This window comes from Eleutherodactylus coqui, chromosome 2 (genome assembly GCF_035609145.1).
Source record: "Eleutherodactylus coqui strain aEleCoq1 chromosome 2, aEleCoq1.hap1, whole genome shotgun sequence".
In the NCBI taxonomy this organism is placed as follows: Eukaryota; Metazoa; Chordata; class Amphibia; order Anura; family Eleutherodactylidae; genus Eleutherodactylus; species Eleutherodactylus coqui.
Window position 1 is genome coordinate 24,334,770 of NC_089838.1, and position 21,890 is coordinate 24,356,659.

At 40.3% G+C, this 21,890-nt stretch overlaps 1 protein-coding gene across 2 annotated transcripts in view; it reads left to right on the forward strand.

Annotated features, from left to right (window-relative positions):
• Window positions 1–21,890, forward strand: part of RFX4 (regulatory factor X4) — an 83,430-nt gene that overhangs the window by 48,022 nt on the left and 13,518 nt on the right. For both annotated transcript variants that reach the window (XM_066589534.1, XM_066589535.1), the window contains exons 9-15: window positions 2,139–2,239; window positions 6,623–6,681; window positions 7,882–8,026; window positions 10,895–10,989; window positions 12,760–12,877; window positions 14,146–14,265; window positions 15,472–15,630. In XM_066589534.1, the coding sequence (XP_066445631.1) occupies window positions 2,139–2,239; window positions 6,623–6,681; window positions 7,882–8,026; window positions 10,895–10,989; window positions 12,760–12,877; window positions 14,146–14,265; window positions 15,472–15,630 (797 nt within the window). The remainder of the gene's footprint in view (window positions 1–2,138; window positions 2,240–6,622; window positions 6,682–7,881; window positions 8,027–10,894; window positions 10,990–12,759; window positions 12,878–14,145; window positions 14,266–15,471; window positions 15,631–21,890) is intronic.

Genomic DNA, 21,890 nt, shown 5'->3' on the forward strand with positions numbered 1-21,890 from the left:
TGGCTCAGATGAGATTGCAAGGTGACGTTCAGTTGCTGTGGCAACCTAGGGCCTTCTGAAGGCTGTGCAGGGCTGCCATGACTGATTGCCTATTGAGGAATGCCTGTGGGACGCCTTGATAGACTGCCTGTCAGAGTGTGATATAATGCAACACTATGGTATTGCATTATACTGTATGAACGATGAAATGATCTGAAGTTCAAGTCTCCTATGGGGACTTTAAAAAAAATTAGAAAAAAATAATTTAAAATAGTTATAATAATAATTAGATAAAATAAAAGTTAATGAAAGTTAAAAAAAACCAAAACATTTCAAATATTTATAATAAAAATTAAATAAAAATCTAAATAAAAAACAAAAACATATTTGGTATTGCTGCATCTCAAAGGCTGGGGTCACACGGGACGTATTTACAACGGAAATCTCGCGGTTTTGCAGCAGCGAAAAAACCGCAAGATTTCCACCGTGAAAGCGCAGCTACTAAACCTGCGGCACTTAGCCACGGATTTTGGAGCGGTTTGGTCGTGTGCTTTTCCATTGCGGCCGATGCTTTCAAAGAGGAGAGCGCGGTCGCAGTGAAAAAAAAGAATGGACGCACTGCGGCCGGGGAATCCGCGCCACGGAGCTGGCTTTGCTGCGACGGATACAACTTCTCGTGAGGACGAGATTTTTGACAACTCTCATCCACATGTCCAGCTAAACCTGGGATTAGCGGCCGCAAGCGGATTTGCCGCAGTGAAATTTCGCGGCTAATCCGCCCTGTGTGAACCCAGCCTAAAAGTCCGATCTACAAGTAATGCATTATTTATCCCGCACAGTAAACGTCATTAGTAAAAAAGAAAACACCAGAATTGTGCTTTTCTGGTCACTCCGTCTCCAAGAAAAATTTTTATAAAAAGTAATCCAAAAGTCATTCCAAAATAGTACCAATAGAAACTGCAGGAAGTCCAGAAAAAACACAGCTATATTGACGAAAAATTTTAAAAAGTTATGGCTGTTACAAGATGGCGGCGGAAAATAATTTTATTTTTTTTTTTTCAAAGATATTTCATTTTTTAAAAGCAATGCAGCAATTAAAAAAACTCTAAAAAGTTGGTGTCATCATAATTAGAGATGAGCGAGCATACTCACTAAGGGCAATTACTCGAGCGAGCATTGCCCTTAGCGAGTACCTGCCGCTCGGTAGCAAAGATTCGGCGGGCGGGGAGCGGCGGGGGAGAGCGGGGAGGAACGGAGGGGAGATCTCGCTCTCCCTCTCTCCCCCCGCTCCCCCCTGCTCACTGCCGCAACTCACCTCTCACCCACGCCGACAAAAAAAAAAATCCAAAAATGAAAAAAAAAAAGCCACATCAGTAAGGGTTAAGAGAATTTGTACCTCCCTCCCCCCCTCCTGTCCTAGGACAATTTTGTTTTCTAACAACTGGAGGATGGCTTTAAGGTGACCAACCATAGATCTTCACTAGTTATTGGAGATCTTCAATAGTTATCGTCTGGATGCTCATTCGAGCAACCACTGCTCTTCCTGACTCCACCCAATCATATGCTCAATTGAGCATGCATGTGTTCGCAACGGGGAGAAGGGGTTAAGCAGCTGCCATACACTTCTAGCACACTGCTTATCTACTATGACTACTAAGAATCAGGCATACTGAACTCCAGTATGCCCGATCTTTCTTTTACCCAAAATCATTGTGTTTGGTAAACTTTGCTCTTATGTGTTTGTGCACTTTTACAGAATCTTTAAGACATGCCTTAGATGTAATCACATGGTACCTAACATCCAATCAGACTGAGAGAATTACAGCCTTATGAGCAAAAGGCACATTTCCAAAGATCTCAAGACTTGATAGACCTTTATGACAATTATGTCAGATGGGTGGGTTGGGGGACAAATATGTTATGCTGCTTCATCAATGATCATCGTCAAGTATCTGCAAGTGTATGCCCATAGTCAGTGCTACTGTATGTGACCTATTTCCAAGGAAAGCCCGAACTAAAGTTGGAGAGCTCATGATCTGTAACAGTTCCCTGTAGGTCATGTCATACGGTTTGTGGCAATGTTGGAGATCTTACCACCAGGCAAGAATTTCTCCCTATGTAATATCATTAATAACTAGAATTTATTTTTTCTCTTCAAGTTTGACGCAAGTGATAAGAAAGTTTGCAAAGCAGTTGGACGAATGGCTGAAAGTTGCTCTTCACGACCTTCCTGAAAATTTACGAAATATCAAATTTGAGCGTAGGTATTGATTTTATTTGTGCTCTTTTTGCCTCGTGAGTGTAATAGTGTATAATATGCAATGAACAATAACAATTTCCCCATAAAATGAGAAAAGCACCAGTTAATGTAAAATACCATTAATCTGTCATCAGTGAAACCTGGCCAGATAATCAGACTTTCTGGATTACTGGATGTTAGACAAATGTTAAATGGAACCTCTCACCTCCCTATATCACCATAAACTAAGTTATAGTGCTGTTAGAGAAGGTGACAGGGAGTTGAATAATGTTTTTTCTATAGTCACCCGCCCACTGGTTCCTATGGTGTCCACCGCTGAAGTTTGCGCAGCGTATGAAAATCTGACTTTTTTCAGAGTCCCGTGCACGCACTCTTCCATAGACTTGTATGGCCGAGCAAGGTGAGGGACAGTGCAGGAATCAGGGAGCGGGTGAGTAGAAAAAATACATTACCTGTCACCTTCTCTAACGGCACTACCGTGTTTCCCCGAAAATAAGACAGTGTCTTATATTAATTTTTGTTCAAAAAGGTTTAACTTTTTTACATGTATAACTGCCTGGACACTATTTAAATTGACTTTTTAAACTAACTGTTAGCAGGGCTTAATTTTGGAGTAGGGCTTATATTTCAAGCATCCTCAAAAAGCCTGAAAAATCATTTTGCATCCTCAAAATTTCTGGAAAATCATGCTATGTCTTATTTTCAGGATAGGTCTTATTTTAAGGGAAACAGGGTATTACTTAGTTTATGGTACTGTAGAGAGGTGACAGGTCCCCAACTCAACCCTTGGAAGACCCATACCTATCTTTAAATTTGGTCCCCACTTCCTCAGACTTACCTGTATGAGGTGGGTGGGGGGTTGTAAGGATTACATAAACAACTGAGCTGACTCCGCTCTTCTGTTTCTGTAACTCCCATAGAAGTCAATAGGAGTTACAGAAACAGCTGAGCACAGCCAACTATGCTGCTTCCATAACTCCCGAGTAGCCCAGCTGTGATTGGCTATTTCTGTCCTCCCAGCCACCTGGCCATCTCATACAAAGTGGTGTTCCCATCGTAGTCATGTTTGGCTAAGAGGAGAACATCCTTTTAAAGGGCTATTCCAGGCTTTTCGAAATGGTGACCTGTCCACTGGATAGGTCATTGGTACTTGATGATAGGGGCCACCACTCAGAACCACTGTTCATCAGGTCATGGTCTGGCCCGTTGAAATGAATGTGAGCACCGCCATTCTCCTATACTTCCAGCTTCTCTCATGGTCAGGACAAGATGTGACATCCTGATCATAAGAGGAACAGGAAGTGCAAGAGAAGCGTGCTGCTACAATTGATTTCAATGGCAGTGAAGCCGGCGCTCCAATTCCTGCCATGACCACTGATGATGTCATCCAGCTTCCTGCACTGACAACACACTAGATGATCAGCAGAGGGACGGGAGTTCAAAAAGCCTGGAATACCCCCTTAAATTGAGAAATCCTTACGCATTGCTACAACAGTGTATCTCAGTATCCTGCTCCTTCTCTCCAGGACATCTGTACTCTTACTTGGATTCTGTGATACCTCCCACCGCAGATGTGAGCAGAAAAGACTGGGGGTGTAAAAGTACCCCTTTGAAAAGTCCCTACCATTTCTCCTGACATGTTTCAGTAAATACTTGTAGCCCCCATAAAATTCCACAGTTCTACAGCATCATTTCTGTGCTGTGCCGTTCCTCAATTATTCCTCTGGGAAATGTATGAATAAATATACCACTGGGTGTTACCATTTTCTGAGGTGCGTTCCTACAGGGTCTGACTGTCAGCGCAAAGTGCAGGGACACTCCCCATTACCAAGCAGAATAGTATCATCCAGTTGTCAATTTACAACCATATTTCCAGGAGGAATAATAGAGGAGTGTCCTAATACAGAAACATAGAGATGTCAGGGGAGCTGACTGCTCCACTTTAATACTGTTTCTTATGATGTTAATTAAATTGGCTAGCTGGTTCACTTTAATTCACTTGCTAAATAATTATAATTCAGTTGTCTGCTGAATGGACTTAATCTTCCAATATTCCTATAATGTTTGGGTAGGTGGCGAGCTTAACTAATCATTTTAAAGGGCTTTTATGAGTGTATGTGTAGTGTCCTTCATTATGGCACCGGCCATACAATGGCTTCAGTAATACCATTTTTCTCCATGTTAAAAAAGGCTCTTAATCTACACCGAGGAATATTAATACCGTGTACAGACGGACATTATCAGATCACTCGGCCCCAGCGGGTGGGCAGCCATTTCTGACTGCGCTCCAGGATCCTGTGGTGGATGAAGTCCATCACCGGCACATAAATCCTTTCTAATTTCAAAGCTTAGACGCTTTCTCCATTAAGAAAAAACTGTTCAGCATCATCTAGTAATTAAAGAAAACGGATTAGCTGCCGATCAATAGAAAGAGCGCGGAGGATGTCATACCTGGGTTAATCAGCAGCATAATACCCCTATAGGAAAACCTGTGTAATATGTGAATATTCAAATGACAAAAGCATCTAAAAATAATAATTCATTTTTTTGCGTTGTCTATAAATGGTTTATTATATAGAATAGAAAAACAACTCTGTGATGTAAACAACTCTTGTTCTTAAGTTTAAATAGGGGATTTCAGATCGTAGAAGCAGGGGTCTCCTGAGTGAGACCCTATAGTTTCCTTCAGGTAGAGGAAGCCTTTGTCTATAGACAGCTCTGTAGAAATAGGCGTCTGGTCTTGATAGATAGATAGATAGATAGATAGATAGATAGATAGATAGATAGATAGATAGATAGATAGATAGATAGATAGATAGATAGATATGAGATAGATGATAGATATGAGATAGATGATAGATAGATAGATAGATAGATAGATAGATAGATAGATAGATAGATAGATAGATAGATAGATAGATATGAGATAGATAGATATGGGATAGATAGATATGGGATAGATAGATATGGGATAGATAGATAGATAGATAGATAGATAGATAGATAGATAGATAGATAGATAGATAGATAGATAGATATGAGATAGATAGATATGGGATAGATAGATATGAGATAGATAGATAGATAGATAGATAGATAGATAGATAGATAGATAGATAGATAGGAGATAGATAGATAGATATGAGATAGATGATAGATAGATAGATATGAGATAGATAGATAGATAGATATGGGATAGATAGATATGGGATAGATAGATATGGGATAGATAGATATGAGATAGATAGATAGATAGATATAGATAGATAGGAGATAGATAGATATGAGATAGATAGATAGATAGATATGAGATAGATGATAGATAGATAGATATGAGATAGATAGATATGGGATAGATAGATATGGGATTGATAGATAGATAGATAGATAGATAGATAGGAGATAGATAGATATGAGATAGATAGGAGAGATAGATAGATAGATAGGAGAGATAGATAGATAGATAGATATGAGATAGATAGATAGATAGATAGATAGATATGAGATAGATAGATAGATAAATAGATATGATAGGATATAGATAGATATGAGATTGATAGATAGATATAAGATATATATAAGAAAGATAGATCGATATGAGATAGATGCTAGATAGATAGATATGAACTAGATAGACAGATAGATAGATAAGAGATAGATAGATATGAGATAGACAGATAGATAGATAGATAAGAGATAGATAGATATGAGATAGATAGATATGAGATGGATAGATAGATAGATAGATAGATAGATAGATAGATAGATAGGAGATACATAGATAGATATGAGATAGATAGATAGATAGATAGATATGAGATAGATAGATAGATAGGAGATAGATAGATAGATAGATATGAGATGGATAGATAAAGCGCTGCGGAATAAGTTGGCGCTATACAAATAAAGATTATTATATTATCATTATATTATAGATAGATAGATAGATAGATAGATAGGAGATACATAGATAGATATGAGATAGATAGATAGATAGATAGATAGATAGATAGATAGATAGATAGATAGATATGAGATAGATAGATAGGAGATAGGAGATAGATAGATAGATAGATAGATAGATATGAGATAGATAGATAGATAGATAGATAGATATAACATAGATATGAGATAGATAGATAGATAGATAGATAGATAGATAGATAGATAGATAGATAGATATGGGATAGATAGATATGGGATGGATAGATAGATAGATAGATATAAATTGATTAAAAAAAGAATAGTTCTCTTATATGAATAAAAGACTTCCATTCCTGGCATGTCTTACATTATTCAGCTGATCCCGTTGAACTGGATTATTGCAGTCTGGATCTCAGAAGTCTAAATAAAACATTTAAATCTCTGTTTCTTTTCTCATAGTTTCAAAAAGATTTTCCCAAATTCTTCGACGACAAACATCATTAAACCACTTATGCCAAGTAAGTATTCTTCTGTAATTCACTTTAATTGAAAAATAATAAATTATATCATATAGTGTAAAATTAACAGGTTGGTTTCATCAGAAAATGACCAATTCTTTAAATCAAGTTTTTATGTTAAAGGTTTCTTTTAGAATTCTTAGTGATTTTTTTTTTTTACTTGTCATTATCGAAATTTTCAAAAATTCTGAAATCTTCCAGTTTTTAGTCTCACCGGTGAGCTTCATAATCCTCAGGTTGTTATGTCTGTGTGGAGATGACTTCTCAGCAATCATCTCATTATAATCACATGACACCTACATGTAGATAACAAAGGATCCAACATTCACAAAAGAATCTTAACAGAGTGGGAAAACTTGTAAACCAGACACCTATTAAAGTCAATTCCTGGACCTCTCAGCTACCCTCATGAATGTGGCTCTCTTTTTTACTATTTACTAAACCTGCTAAGACTTTTTTATTCTTGGCCATCCTGAACTGCAGCTGACATTAACTTCATATTTAGATATTTTTTACATCTAGCATTAGTAAATTCTGTATTAATTAAAGCCAATTTCAGACAAGCTTAAAGGGGTTTTGCCATTAAAAAAAATTATCTAAACTTACCTATTCCTTCCCTGTCAGTCTCCTTATCACATCTTCTCTTGTTTGAGCTCCTGCAGTGCCCCAGGTCAGCTTACTGCAGGCTGGGCCCAGCTTGTTATGAAGGCTGCTTTATCACAAACTCCTTCCTGCTGGGTCAATGAAGGTCACATCCCTGTGCTGTAGCTTCACTGCCTAGGAAGAAATTGTAATCTATTTCAGAGACAGCTCGCATGAGCAATCTCTGAAGAAGATAGGCAGTCCTCCTGCTGGCCTGTGAGCTGTGATGTAATGTACATTGGCAGACTGCCAACCTAATGTAACCTCACAGGAAGGAGCAGAATCAGGCAGCTGGAGGTAAAGTGACCCCCTGGACTGCAGGAGACAGGAGAATATAAGCGAGGTGAAGATCTGGTAAGTAGACTGATGGGGAGGAATAGATAAGTAGAGCATTTTTCTTTTTTAGTGACAGAACCCCTTTAACATGAAATGTGCCTGTTTTACGCTTGTGTGAAGTTGGCCTTATACTGTAGAAATGTGTGTTATTTTTTTACATTACCCCTTTTTTTACTTTACCCTATTGCCATCATATTTGATGCATTTTGTTTGACTCTACAGGCCTCACGGACGGTTATACACAGTGCTGATATCACGTTTCAGATGTTGGAAGACTGGAGGAATGTTGACCTTAATAGTATTACCAAACAAAGTCTTTATACTATAGAAGATTCTAGAGATGAACACAGAAAACTCATCATCCAGTGTAAGAGATACCATGGTGTGAATTAAGTATTGAAGTACTGGTCTAAAAGGGTTAAATAATAAAGTAACTTCCTAAAAGGGGTATTCCCATCTTGGCTTTTCATAGCTGAGATGGGAATCTGCCATGAAAGTTACCTGGGTGGTAACTATGAAAACAGCCGAGTGCTTCACTACATGTTTGCATAGCTCCCAGAGCTAAGGAAATAGAGTAGCACAGTGCGCTACACTGTTTCTGTAACTCGGGCAGTTATGGAAACAGTGTAGCGTACTGTGCTACAATGTTTCTTAGGAACACTATCTTTTCTCCTTAGGGAAAGCACCTGGAAGGTGAGTGAGTGAAGAGACTTAGGCCCCCTGTCCATGGGCGAGGCGGAATATCGCTAGCGATATATTCCGCCGAGGGGGAGCAGAGGGGAGACCTGTCAGGTCTCTGCGATGAGCCCATCTGAGGATCGCAGCAAATTGCGGCATGCCGCGAGGACAGGGGGCTGTGCTTTCCATACAATACATAGACAGGTTGGGTTCGCAGAATGAGAGTTGATCTTTTTGAGGAACTGTCTTCCTTGTCTATAAAATCCTAGCAGTTATTAGTATTATTTATACTACCATTGTTTCTGGTGGCGCAATGCATCACTTATAATATAATACATAGTGAATGACATCATCACATGTAACTCATTGAAGGACCTGTGATGACAGTTGGAGTTGGTCAAAGTATTGAAGGACCTGTGATGATGTCACTGTCATGTGATCAGGGAAAAGGGTCAGAGCTCCAGTGATTCAGCTGCTGAAATCGTGGCTGGTATGAAGGACCTGTGATGACATCACCGTCATGTGATCAGGGGCGGAGCATGTAACTCACTCACGGACAAGTAGTCCTTAGTACTTTGATGAATATTGTAGAGCCCTCTGGTCCGTGGTAATCATGTGCCCTAATAAGGTAAATAGAAACAGGTTATGTTCATGAGACAACCCCTTGAGTCAAGGACAGCCTGCAGCATTTTGAAAGACATTATGTATTAGAATGGAGAAAAAGACCAAAAAAAGACCTCAACGTATGCATACAATAAAGTATTTATAAAGTTTCACAGCTTTTTATGTAGGTTTATACTGTGAAATGACACAAAATTACTCTTTAACCCCTTAAGGACACGGCCTATTTTGGGTATAAAGACAATGATTTTTGGGGGATTTTCATCTCCACTTTTCAAAAGCCATAATGTTTTTACCTTTACGTTGACATGGCCATATGAGGGCTTGTTTTTTTGGGTGACGAGCTGCAGAATTTATTGGTAACAGGTTTTGGGTATATATAATGCACTGTTTCACTTCTATAAAAAAGTTTTGGAGAGGAGAGAGAAAGAGCACCTCAATGCTGCCATTTTTTATAGCGTTAATCATGCAGCATAAATGATATGATAAATATTTTCTGCGGGCTGGAATGAGTATAACAACTAAAATGATCAAAATTATATATATTTTTGAGGTTTTTCCACTTTTGCGCAATGAACACCCCTTTTTTTGGATATTTTTTGCATAGCTGCATTCAAAGTCCCATAACTTTTTACATTTTCCATAGACTGAACTCTGCGACAGCTTGTTTTTTGCGTTATAAGTTGTATTTTTTATTGGTACCATTTTGGAATACATATGGCTTTTTTGATCACTTTTATTGCGTTTTTTTTGAAAGGCGAAATGACCAAAAAATGGATTTTGGCTCAGATTTTTTTAAACAGTGTTTGCTGTGCAGGATGAAAAGTGTGCTTAATTCATTCTACGGGTCGTTATGGATGCCAAAATATTACACATTTAAATTTTTAAATTTTAAAAAATCAAACAAAGAGGGAAAGGTGCGCAAAAATGCTTTTCTTTAATTTTTTTACGTTATTTTTTTTTACCATTTTTATTTTTTTTATGTCCCTGTATGGGTCTTGCACTTGCAATCCTATGTTAAGACATTGCAGTACTTCTGTACTGCAGTGCATTACAGCTATTCATAGTGATCATGGCTGAACCAGACGCCATTCTCTAGTCTTCTATTGCAATGGCAAACTATCAGCTCTCCATGATTGTATTGCGATGGGCCAATGACATCACAGAGGGAGCATCCTTCCTCTATGAACTTTTTACATGTCATAATCGAGATTGATAGTGGCATGTAAGTGGTTAACAGCGGTGATTAGTGTCCTCACTGAACCCCTCTGTAGCTACGGGACACCGCCTGTCAGTTATAGCCGACTCGTGAATGTAATTTTACATCTTGTGGCAGAAAGGGGTTGAAGGAGTTGTGCCGAGATGCACAGGCCTTTTGAGAATGTGGGGCTCGGGGCAGAATCCCTCTCTTGGTGCCCCCAGCAATAGCTGAGTTTGCTGAGAGAAACTGCAGGGGAAATGTAATATTACAGTTAGCCGTTCACATGAATAGCCATCCAGTAATAACAGGATGGCAGAAGGTCCGCCAGGATAGGAGACACTCCTACTGAGCAGCTCTCCGTTAACTTACATAGAGGGGGGTACTGAGTGGGAGAACCTCGCTTTGTAATATTCATATGCCTTAATAGGACATATGAAGAGGGGTTGCCACCTTGGCACAACCCCTTTAAGTCTCATTGCATCTGCACCAAAGTTGGAAAAAATCTATAGGTTGGTTGGATGAACAATTATAGGATATAAGTCAACATCCAGATGGAAGTCCTATTCTAATTTCAGGTTTCCGCTTCACTGACACATAGTGGCCATTTTGGGAACTAAGCTGTTTATAAAGAATCAAAGCACATATTTCCATGAGTCATGACCAGTATATACATGAAGCAGTTCTACCTACATGATATGTATTAAGTTAACACTTTCAATCTTTTGCTCTCTATAGTATATCAGGAGTTTGACCATTTGTTGGAAGAACAGTCTCCAATTGAATCATACATTGATTGGTTGGATTCCATGGTGGACAGATGTGTTGTGAAGGTAAGTTACATATAGACTTCTAGTCATATATACAGTGCCATGACTTCCACAGTTGTGTACATTAGAATTGACTTCTGCATTAAAAGAAGTTGATTTCTTAAAGGGGTTGTGCCAAGATAGACTTTTATCAACCTATTCATACAATTGGTTGATAAAAGTCCGATTAGTAGGGGTCTTGTCGCCGAGACCTCCACGGATCCTGAGAACGTGGTCCCATGTCTCCGTCATCTGTCACTGTAAGGATGCTTCTCCCACTTGCTGTGATGTCAGATTACATGCAGTGCGAGGCTGCCACTCTGACGGAAATAGCCGACTGCTTGTACTTGGCCATCTTCGGCAGTCCCGTTAAAAATAAATTGAGCGACACCACACATATTCGACCGTCACTCGATTCAATCTCCTCCTCACTGCAGGAAGTACAACAAGCCTGCAGTGAGAAGGGATTGACAAGGGACCCTTTTTCTTGGGATCGGTGGGAGTCTCAGGGGTGAGACCCCCACAATTGGACTTTTATCACCTATCCAATGGATTGGTGGGAAAAGTCTATCTTGGTACAACCCCTTTAAGGAGTCCTTACACACAGACTGTATCTGGTACTGCAGTTTTAGATATATTCGTTTGATTGGGGCTAAGATCCAATACCTACACAGCTCTACATAAAGGTGCAGTTTAAGACAATTAATCCTGGATTGTGATTGGTTGTTAAGGATAACAAGGTCAATTTCATATAAGGAAGTTTTGGTACTTGTGAACCATGAAGTTTACTCTGTGCCCATACACCTTCAGCAGCTGTAGGCTGAATGATTGTCCAACAGCTATTCCTCCTGACTCCGCCATACACATGAATGTTGGGCTCAGCCGAGCATGCATGTGCTTTCAGTAGGGAGAGTAGAGAAAGATGCTGCCAGACAGCTCTGGTGGCAGCTTATTTCCAGGCAAAGCAAAAGAATCAGGCGTTGGAATTCAACATGCCTGACCTTTCTTTCTTCCTACATCATTTGTCAGAGAGAGTCGGGAGGGCCGGTAAACATCCAATAGTTATACGGTCTCAAAAATGGGTACGGAGACCTCAATAACCATTAGATAATCTAGAAAATTACATAGAAAAAATATGGTTTGATCACCGAGCATAAAGATTTTTGCACAGTAGAAATGAGCGAGCATACTCGCTAAGGGCAATTACTCGATCGAGCATTGCCCTTAGCGAGTACCTGCCCGCTCGGAAGAAAAGAGCGGGGAGGAACGGAGGGGAGATCTCTCCCTCTCTCCCCCCTGCTCCCTGCCTCAACTCGCCTGTCACCCGCGCCGGCAGCCGAACCTTTTCTTCCGAGTGGGGAGATACTCGCTAAGGACAATGCTCGATCGAGTAATTGCCCTTAGCGAGTATGCTCGCTCATCTCTATTGCATAGTTGTTCTTCATTTATGGGGCAGATTTGGAGGTCTGGTGCTCAACAAGCTGCAATCCTACTATCTTCGTTTTGTCCCTTAACTTATTGCTAAGTTGCCAAAGAAGTAGGGGACAGATGGGAGGGAGCAGGACTGCAGGACTGCACAGGGTTTGTTTGTAGTCTGTTACCATGGACACACATAGGTATGCATAGCAGCTGCAGAGACAAATTGCTAGTATATTTTTGATAATGTTGCTTCATTTTTTTATTTTAGATGTATTTAGAGCAAAAAAGATGGTTGCAATAGGAATGGTAAATTGGTAAATTCAACTGGTAAAAGCTTTATCTTTGTTATGTAATTGCACCGGTCTTACATTCTAGGTAGCATCCAAGAAACCAGGCTCATTAAAGAGGGTGGCACAGCAGTTCCTCTTAATCTGGTCTTGTTTTGGCACAAGAGTCATTCGGGACATGACGTTACACAGTGCACCAAGTTTTGGTACGTTTCAAAATCCTGAAGTTTGGACTGTGGACTGAAAATTTATACTTGAAGGAGATGTGCCAAGATGGCATCCTCTATTCATATGCCCTATTAAATTCATATAATAGTTCCCTGCTTGAGCCCCTCCTCTATGTCCCAGAGTGGAGAGCTACTCATTAGGAACAGCTTCTGTCCTGGCAGACCTTCTAATGTTCTGTCTCTACCCCTAATACCTCTGCACCCCAAAGCTATGCACTTGATTTAGTCACATAATGGGTAGACAATGATAATAAGTAATATTGTACACCTTGAATAGAACAGCGAAACGCTCATTCAATTGACAGCAGTTCCTTCCAACCCTCCATAAATATGCACACTAAAGGCCTATTTACACGCAATGATAATCTTCCAAAAGACTAAAACATGGAAAGATTTTACAATCTATTTGCATAAAGTGTTAATGGCCATCAATGGCCATTAACACTTTATCATCTTCATTTGCATGTAAAAGGACCTCCAGGAGCTGTTTGCAAAGCCCAGCATGTGATTAATCACACGCCCAGCTGTGCATACAGCTGCATTGTTCTGCTGGAAACTGACTGCAGATTACAATGTCATCTGCCAGCTCCAGTGAAGATAACAACGTGCTGTCTACTGATTGATAAATCTGTTTGGTTTACCTCTCAGTAGCTGAACGACGGATTTTAAGTTCACATTAAAATCATCGTTTTAACGAAGAGTGCACGATACCCGTGCGCACATGTAACAATTATCGCTCATTTTTAGCTGTTTGAACGAATTTTGAGCAATAATCTTTCCATGTAAATGGGCCATTAGCCTGTTACATACAATTCTAAAGCTCCTTACATAATTACAATAGTTCAACTACCACTTGGAAATGCATGCTTGGTTCAGCTGAGCATGCAAGTGTTCTACTATGAGACCAAAGGATCTAGCATGTTGTAATCCAACATGCCCGATTCTTCTTTCCTTCCAAATCTGCCATCAGGTATGAGCGGTACACTCCCATACATTAGATGGTTGGTTTACTGATCGGGCTGAAATCAGTGGGTCCAACTGAAGTTCATGTAATATGTATTACAACCTTAATACTATATAGTGCAATATGCAGTATAAATAAGGTACTGCATGGCTCTTTAAAGGGGTTCTTTGACCATTGACTTTTATAAGATGCCATTCAGACACCTTACGTCTTTCTCCGTTGATGAAATAGATTCATTTGATGATATATGAAAAGTAATATAGAATTTAATGCCTTTATCCAGGTTCCTTTCACCTCATTCACTTGATGTTTGACGATTATGTCCTTTATTTGTTGGAGTCGCTACACTGCCAGGAGCGAGCCAATGAGCTCATGAGGGCAATGAAAGGAGAAGTTCAGAGCGGTAAGTGGGTTGCCCAATGGCTACCATGGGAAGGCATTAAATAAGCCTAGTAACCCTAGAGTACATCTGACTTGTAATATTTTGTAGCCTAGTGATGTAACTGATTGCCAGTACTTTGGAAGTTTATGTATAAAATAGCTTCTCCTACTTTGCTGATACACACAGTACTGTGTAAAAGTTTTAGGCAGGTTTGGAAAATATGCTGCAAAGTAATAATGCTTTAAACAATAGAAGTGTTAATAGTTTTTGGTCAATTAACAAAATGCAAAATGAAGACCTAGAGAAAGGTAAGTCAAATAATTATCTGGTGTGACCACCATTTGCCTTCAAAACAGCATCAATTCTTCTAGGTACACTTGTACGCGGTTTTTGAAAGATCTCGGCAGGGAGGTTGTTCCAAACTTCTTGGAGAACTAAGCACAGATCTTCTGTGGATGTCGCTTGCTCAAAACTTCTGTCTCTTCATATAATCCCAGACAGGCTGGATGATGATGAGATCAGGGCTCTGTGGGGCCATATCCTCACTTCCAGGACTCCTTGTTCTTCTTTACACTGAAGATAGTTCTTAATGACATTGGCTGTATATTTGGGGTTATCCTGCAGCAGAATATGTTTGGAGACGCCTTCCATTTTTGAAAAAAAAATGTCTTACTTTGCAGCATTTTTTTCGCAGCTGATTAAAACCTTTACACAGTACTATAGATATATAATATTTATCTCAGTTGGACGTGCTGAAATCCATCCTGTACAGTATTAGGGTGGATTCAGATGACCGTATATCATCTCGGTTTTCACGCCGAGCCGATATACGGTGTCCTTGTCTGCAGGGGGGGAGGATGGAAGAGCCAGGAGCAGGAACTGAGCTCCCGCCCCCTCTCTGCCTCCTCTCTGCCTCTCTGCACTATTTGCAATGGGGAGAGGCGGGATGGGGGCGGGGCTAATTCTCGGAACATAGCCCGCCCCCGTCCCGCCTCCTTTCATTGCAAATAGTGCAGAGGGGCAGAGAGGGGGTGGAGAGGAGGCAGAGAGGGGGCGGGAGCTCAGTTCCTGCTCCTGGCTCTTCCATCCTCCCCCCCATGCAGATGAGGACACCGTATATCAGCTCGGCGGGAAAACCGAGCCGATATGCGGTCGTCTGAATCCACCCTTAGACTGGGGCTGCTTGATAATTGTATGAGTAAAAAAGTTTCTCTTTTTTTTTCTCAGAGGACACAGAAGAAATTATACTGGCAGAACCTGCAATTTCCACACCATCTCCAATCCCATTTTCACCGAACACATCTTCAACCTCCATTGATCTCCCATCAGCAATATCCCCTGTGAGCAACCATTCTCCAGAGAGTAGTGCATTAGTGGTAACAACAGGTAAGCCCCTCATCAGACATTTGTACATTGCTCTCCTTTGGTAGCTTCTCCTACTTTCTCGTCACGAGAACCGATTCTTTTAAAAAATTCAAATATCATATTAAGGAATTTTAAGTTTATAAGGGGGGGCTCCCCCAAAATATTTTCCTGAGTGGACAGTGGCTTTAAGAGTGTCTCTCTTTTTGGAAGATGTACAGTACATCCATGCATTACACAGAGAGCCCATCAATTCCAATGGAAATTTTGGTGTTCGCCCAGCAGGAAAACTTGAACGCTTGCTACTGAATTGCCGTACAGATTACAGTGGATCATGAAATTCCAGCACCAGAACACCCTGTGATCAGGTTATTATTGGGGGCCCTTCTAACCAAAAGGAATTGTTGCCATAGTAAAAAGTACAGTACTGTATGTTGGAGAAAATATGGGAAAATGGCTCCAGATAAGGGCAAGGAAATAAGAAACAATGCGTGAGATGATCTACCCTGTTTCCCTGAAAATAAGACATTCCCTGAAAATAAGACATAGCATGATTTTCCAGTATTTTTGAGGATGCAAAATGATTTTTCAGTTTTTTTGAGGATGCTTGAAATATAAGCCCTACTCCAAAATTAAGCCCTGCTAACAGTTAATTAAAAAAGTCAATTTAAATAGTATCCAGGCAGTTATACATGTAAAAAAGTTAAACCTTTTTGAACAAAAATTAATATAAGACACTGTCTTATTTTCGGGAAACACGGTATCTGAATGGATGAGCCATTTGACCATTGGGATCATAGTGAAGACTGACACAGTCCTCTCCTTATGTTAGTTGCATTATACATTCACCAAGAATTGCAAGAGCTGCAGAGCCGGACATTGCCTCTCTTCACATCAAGCTATGTATCACTAAGGGAAACAGAACCACGATCCAAACCTGGTGCCCAGTGTTTGGACAAATGGACAATTTAACAACACCCATGCCAAACTATATCATCCGCATAGTGTACCTATAGAGAGTGTGGCCATACAGCACTTAGGTCCTGGAACTTTATGGACTCAAATATCCCTCTGCCCCATATGAGGAGAGCAGTATTATAAGCAACACAAATAAGTCAAGGTCTTATAATAATTTTTGCTCCAAAATATTTTACTTTTTTACACGTATAGCTGCCTGGACACTATTTCAATTGACTTTTTTTTATTAACTGTAACTTTGGATTTATTTTTGGAGTAGAGTTTATATTTCAAGCATCTTCAAAAATCCTGAAAAAATCATGCTAGGGCTTATTTTTGGGGAAACGGGGTAGTTGTTACGGATTTTGCAGTGTGGCCAAGGAACTTTAAGTTACTCCTTTTGGACTTGTTGGAGTCGCCTCCATAACTTTTTAGCTTTACCCTTCAGTTATTACTTTTAGGGCTCTTTCACGCGAGCATGTTCCACGCACATTAGCGGCGCGTGAGAAGACTGCGTTTAAATAGAACCAATAAATTCCTATAGAAGCGTTCACACAAAGGAGTTTGCAAAAGATAGAACATGCGAGTGTAAACTCGCATGTCGGCTCCGAGGTGCGCGCACAGATAGGACGTGTCCTATCTTTGCTATGTGCTTTTCATAGGCTCCTTGAAAGCACACAGCACGCACCTTGGATTGTGTGAACGGGCTACTTCAAGGTCCAGACTGCTGCGACCCTACTGATCCCAAGATTTCAGGCCTTAGACCAAGAAAAAAATAAAATGTAAAAGTTTTCCATATATATATAATATCGTAAGACAATAACGGCAGTCTCATACTGTACAGTCACTGGCGTAACTATAGAGGATGCAGGGGATGCGGTTGCACCCAGGCCCAGGAGCCCTGGGGGGCCCATAAGGCCTCTCTTCTCCATATAGGGAGCCCGGTACTATTAATAAAGCATTATAGTTAGAGGGCTTGTTACTGGTTTTGCGTTTATGCCCAGGAGATTCAAGTTACACCTCTGTGTTAAGGGGTTAAGCGAATTTGGAGGGCCCCAAGATAAACTTTTGCACTCGGGCCCATGACCCTTTAGCTACGCCCCTGGGTACAGTGGTTTACATAGTAGATTTTAGAATGCTGAAGACTGTATCACTTTATAAAGTTTCTACCTATCCTTCCGGGATATTATCTATCTATAAACTGTTATATAGTCCCTGGAGAACAGGTAGGATTCTCAGAAAGTGATGCAGTATTTAACATTTTAACATCTGCTGTGTAAACCGCTGTTCACCGGTTTGGTATGAGGCTGCCGTTATTGTCTTGGCACTTTCCCTTGGGCAAAAAGATTCTGCTTTACATTCCACGGATGTCTGTATTGTTCAGTTGGCTGTTTATAGAGCCGTGATGTATGCCTTTCTGGTCAATGCCCGCCCTACAACTTATGATGGGGCATTGTTGCCCGTTACAAATGCGCACAGCTTCTATTCAGCTCATCTATCTTACTGGCTCCCAATGGAGCCTTTACTTTACGGCCTGGGCCATTCTCACACTTGGGAGCTTCTTGTTTGGGTACTCTCGCTAGTTTACCCTCCAGTGAAATGTTTAAGGACTTTAGAAGTAGTGACCTACAGTGCAAACATTATAAAACACAAAAAAAACTCTGCACAGAGGCAGGCCTGACCCGAGGGAATGAAGTTTAAGCCCCTTAATGGATTTTGAAAAGGACTGTAGTTTACATGGTGTGAGCAAGAAGCGAGTAGGTTTATATAAATGTTAAAAAAGGTGCATAAAGAAAATGTAAAAATAATATCAGTGTAAAAAACAACAAAAATATTTAAATCCAGGAATCTGGATGCAAAATAACAACATGATTAGAATATAGATTACAGGCGTATATAAATTAGAGGAAAATAAATTACAATTAAAAAAAAAATCACTAAAAATAGTGATATTTTTGTAAAATATGGGACTGAAAGTAGTTGTATTTAAAGAAAAAGTACAATATCTCTTCTTTTATTCCCAGTGAGTCCAATGCCTGATCAGTGTTGAAGTTAATGAGTCCACCAGAGATCGCTGAGTGCTTGGTGATCCCATTAAAATGAATGGAGCATTGGTGTGCATGCATGGCCACAGATGTCAAAACTGTGGGATGTGCCAGGGCCGAAATCGTGGGATCATTAGGGTCTGGACCTCCACCGATCAGTGAGTTATCCCGTATCTTGTGGATAAGGGCTAACTTGCCAAGATAGGAATAACCCTTCAAGGGGGTTTTATCAGAAAGTTATCCCCTATATACCGCATAGAGGATAACTTGCTGATTGTGGGGTCTCGCCACTAAGAGTCCAACTGATTCTGAGATCAGGGGTCCCACATCTCTCTGTTCTCATTACATTAAATGGAGCACTGGCCGAGCATGCACAGTCTATGCTCCATTCATTTCAATGGGGCTGTCGGAAATACCCAAGTGCTTGCCGGTTGGCTATTTCTGAAAGTCCCGTTAAAAGTGAATAAAGCGGCAGTGTGCTTGCATGACCTTCTCTCCGTTCAACCTGCTCCTCATTGCCAGAGGTGCAGTACAGTAAGCCAGTAGTGAAGAGGACAGGGGACGCAAGATCCCCATTCTCAGGATCGGTTGGAGTCTTAGTGGTGAGACCCCCACCAATCAGCAATTCATCCCCTGTCCTGTGGAGAGGGGGTAACTTGTAATTCTGATACAACCCCTTTAACTAGTATAACCTAAAAAACTATTTACATTTGATATTGCTGTAATCGCACTGAACCGCAGAATAAAGATAACATGTCTTTTTTAGCCCATGCTTTCCAATGGGTTCATTCACATTAGTGATGTTTTGCAGGCTGCTACATTGCGAGAAAAAAGATATTGTGGCATGCTCTATACTGCTGCGATTGCGATGTTTTGTAGACGATGTTTCCCTATGGAGCGGTGCGATGCATGGCAACTTTTACAGTAGGAAGTCCTACTGTTTGAGCCCTAAAATAAGGCCTAGCTGCATTAAAAAACAAAACAAAACAAAACATCACCTACGTCTCCTCCGCAGCTCCGGCATAATTGTTCGTAGTCTTCAGCCAGCGCTTCTTGGTCAGAGTTTCAAAAGCCCCATCTCCAGGAAGCGCTGGCTCTGATTGGTTCCCAAGCGCCATGGCTCAACCAATCACTGCAGCGCTTGATGAACCAATCACAGCCATTGCATTGAATGTCCCCACGCGCTGCGATATCGCACAGAACACAGCTGTGAACACAATAAACCCTCTCCCCCAACCACTATCCAAATGATAACAGTTTTATCAATGCATTAATAAGCATATTTGACTTATCTAAAGATGTTAGACTTTAACATGTGTTTCATGAAATACCCCTTCTCCAAATATGTCCGTCCCAACAGTTAGCTAATCAACACGGGTCCAGCTCCTGGAGCCACCAATGATCTGCTGTTATCACTAGAGGAAGTTCTGGTGGCCAGGGAATATATAGTATTACATTCCGGTAATATAAATGAATGACCAGCCATGTAATATATGTACAAGCTGGGTCCACTAAAGTGGGAGATGCTTTTAATTAGTAGCTTATTACTCTTGCTCATAGAGGGAAATCTCAAGCAAGAACGCCTCACTAGACCTCTATAGTACTGTGCAAATGTTTTAGGCGGGTGAGGAAAAAATGTTGCAAAGTAAGAATGCTTTCAAAAATAGTTTATTTTTGTCAAGTGAATGAGGAAAGACAAATCTAAATCAAATCAGTATTTGGTGTAAGTACCCCTTGCCTTCAAAGCAGCATCAATTCTAGGTACACTAGTACAAAGTCAGGGATTTTGCAGGATTATAGTCAGATGTATGATTGATTAACCAATTATACAAAACAGGTGATAACAATCATCATCTTCATATGTAGCTTAAAATATAGTCATTAACTGAAACCAAAACAGCTGTGTAGGAGGCTTAAAACTGAGGAAGAGACAAACTCTGCTACAAAGGTGAGGTTGTGGAAGACAGTTTTATGTCACCAGTCATACACCGCGGGGTATTACTGAGCACAGTACCAAGTCATAAGGTAGTTATCCTGCACCAGCAAGGTCTCTCCCAGGCAAAAATATTAAGGCAGGGTTTCAAGATGTGCTGTTCAAGCACTTTTTAAAAAAAGTACAAAGAAACGTGCGACACTGAGGACTGCAGACTCCGTGGTCCGGCGAGGAAACTTAGTGCAGCAGATGAGACACATAATGCTTACTTCTTTTTGTAATCAGAAGATGCCAGCAGTGTCACCAGCTTAGAACTGGCAGAAACCAGTGGGACCCAGGTACACCCATCTACTGTTCGGAGGCGTCTTGCCAGAAGTGGTCCTCATCAGAGAATTGCAGCAGAAAAGCCATATCTTGAATGTTCAAACCAGGCCAAGCGACTCAACTATGCATGAAAACATAGGAACTGGGGTTCTCAAGAAAAAGCAAGAGATGCCATTTATGGTCCGCTAACTGATGGAGGTCCCAAATGCCCTAATAGGGTGGTTTAAAATGAGTTTGATAAACCAGACAAATCCTTTTCACGACATTCTATTATAAATGTTAAAAAGTGTTCTATAGGTATTGTGTAATGACTAATTAACTTTAGTAACACACAATGACGCATGCAAACATGGCATGAATACAATTTGCATGTTATTAAAAAATATCCCAAAAAGTTGAAAAATCCATCTAAAGTCCATAGAATAGTTGTAACTTCGGGCTTATTCAGCTGTGATTAGATAGGGACTATCATTGGAAATCTGTCAGGCACTCCGGTGTCACTGACTTTTCTGGTTGGCTGTATACACATAACTCTTTAAAGGAATGCAAATGATAACTTATTGCCCCCATTGTTGGATTGTTTGACATTTTTTCACGGACTCATTTACATAAGTGAATACTAATGAGCTAACTAGCTGGGTGGTCCACACAGCAAAACCCTCCCTGTAAAGGCACAAAAAAAGAAACCCAGGACAATAGTCTTCACTTTCTACTTTAGGTGCTTCATTGTGGCAGGGTACTACAAAGACAATTTTACACAGTGCTAGTAAAGTAGCACCGAAAGGACAGGGTTAAAATAGGAGATACATTATATTAAGTAACTAATTAATTAATGCTCTATGTTACTTTATTGTATATTACTGATAAACTCCGTAGGGATCTGTACACCGCCGCTATGCGTATGGGGATTGAGACATTCTGCATATGATTTCTGTGTGATATCGCTGATGATTGGACCTCATGTCATTTCTCGTATCACTAAGGGCTCCTTTATACAAGCGTATTTTAGTGGATTTTTAGGGATT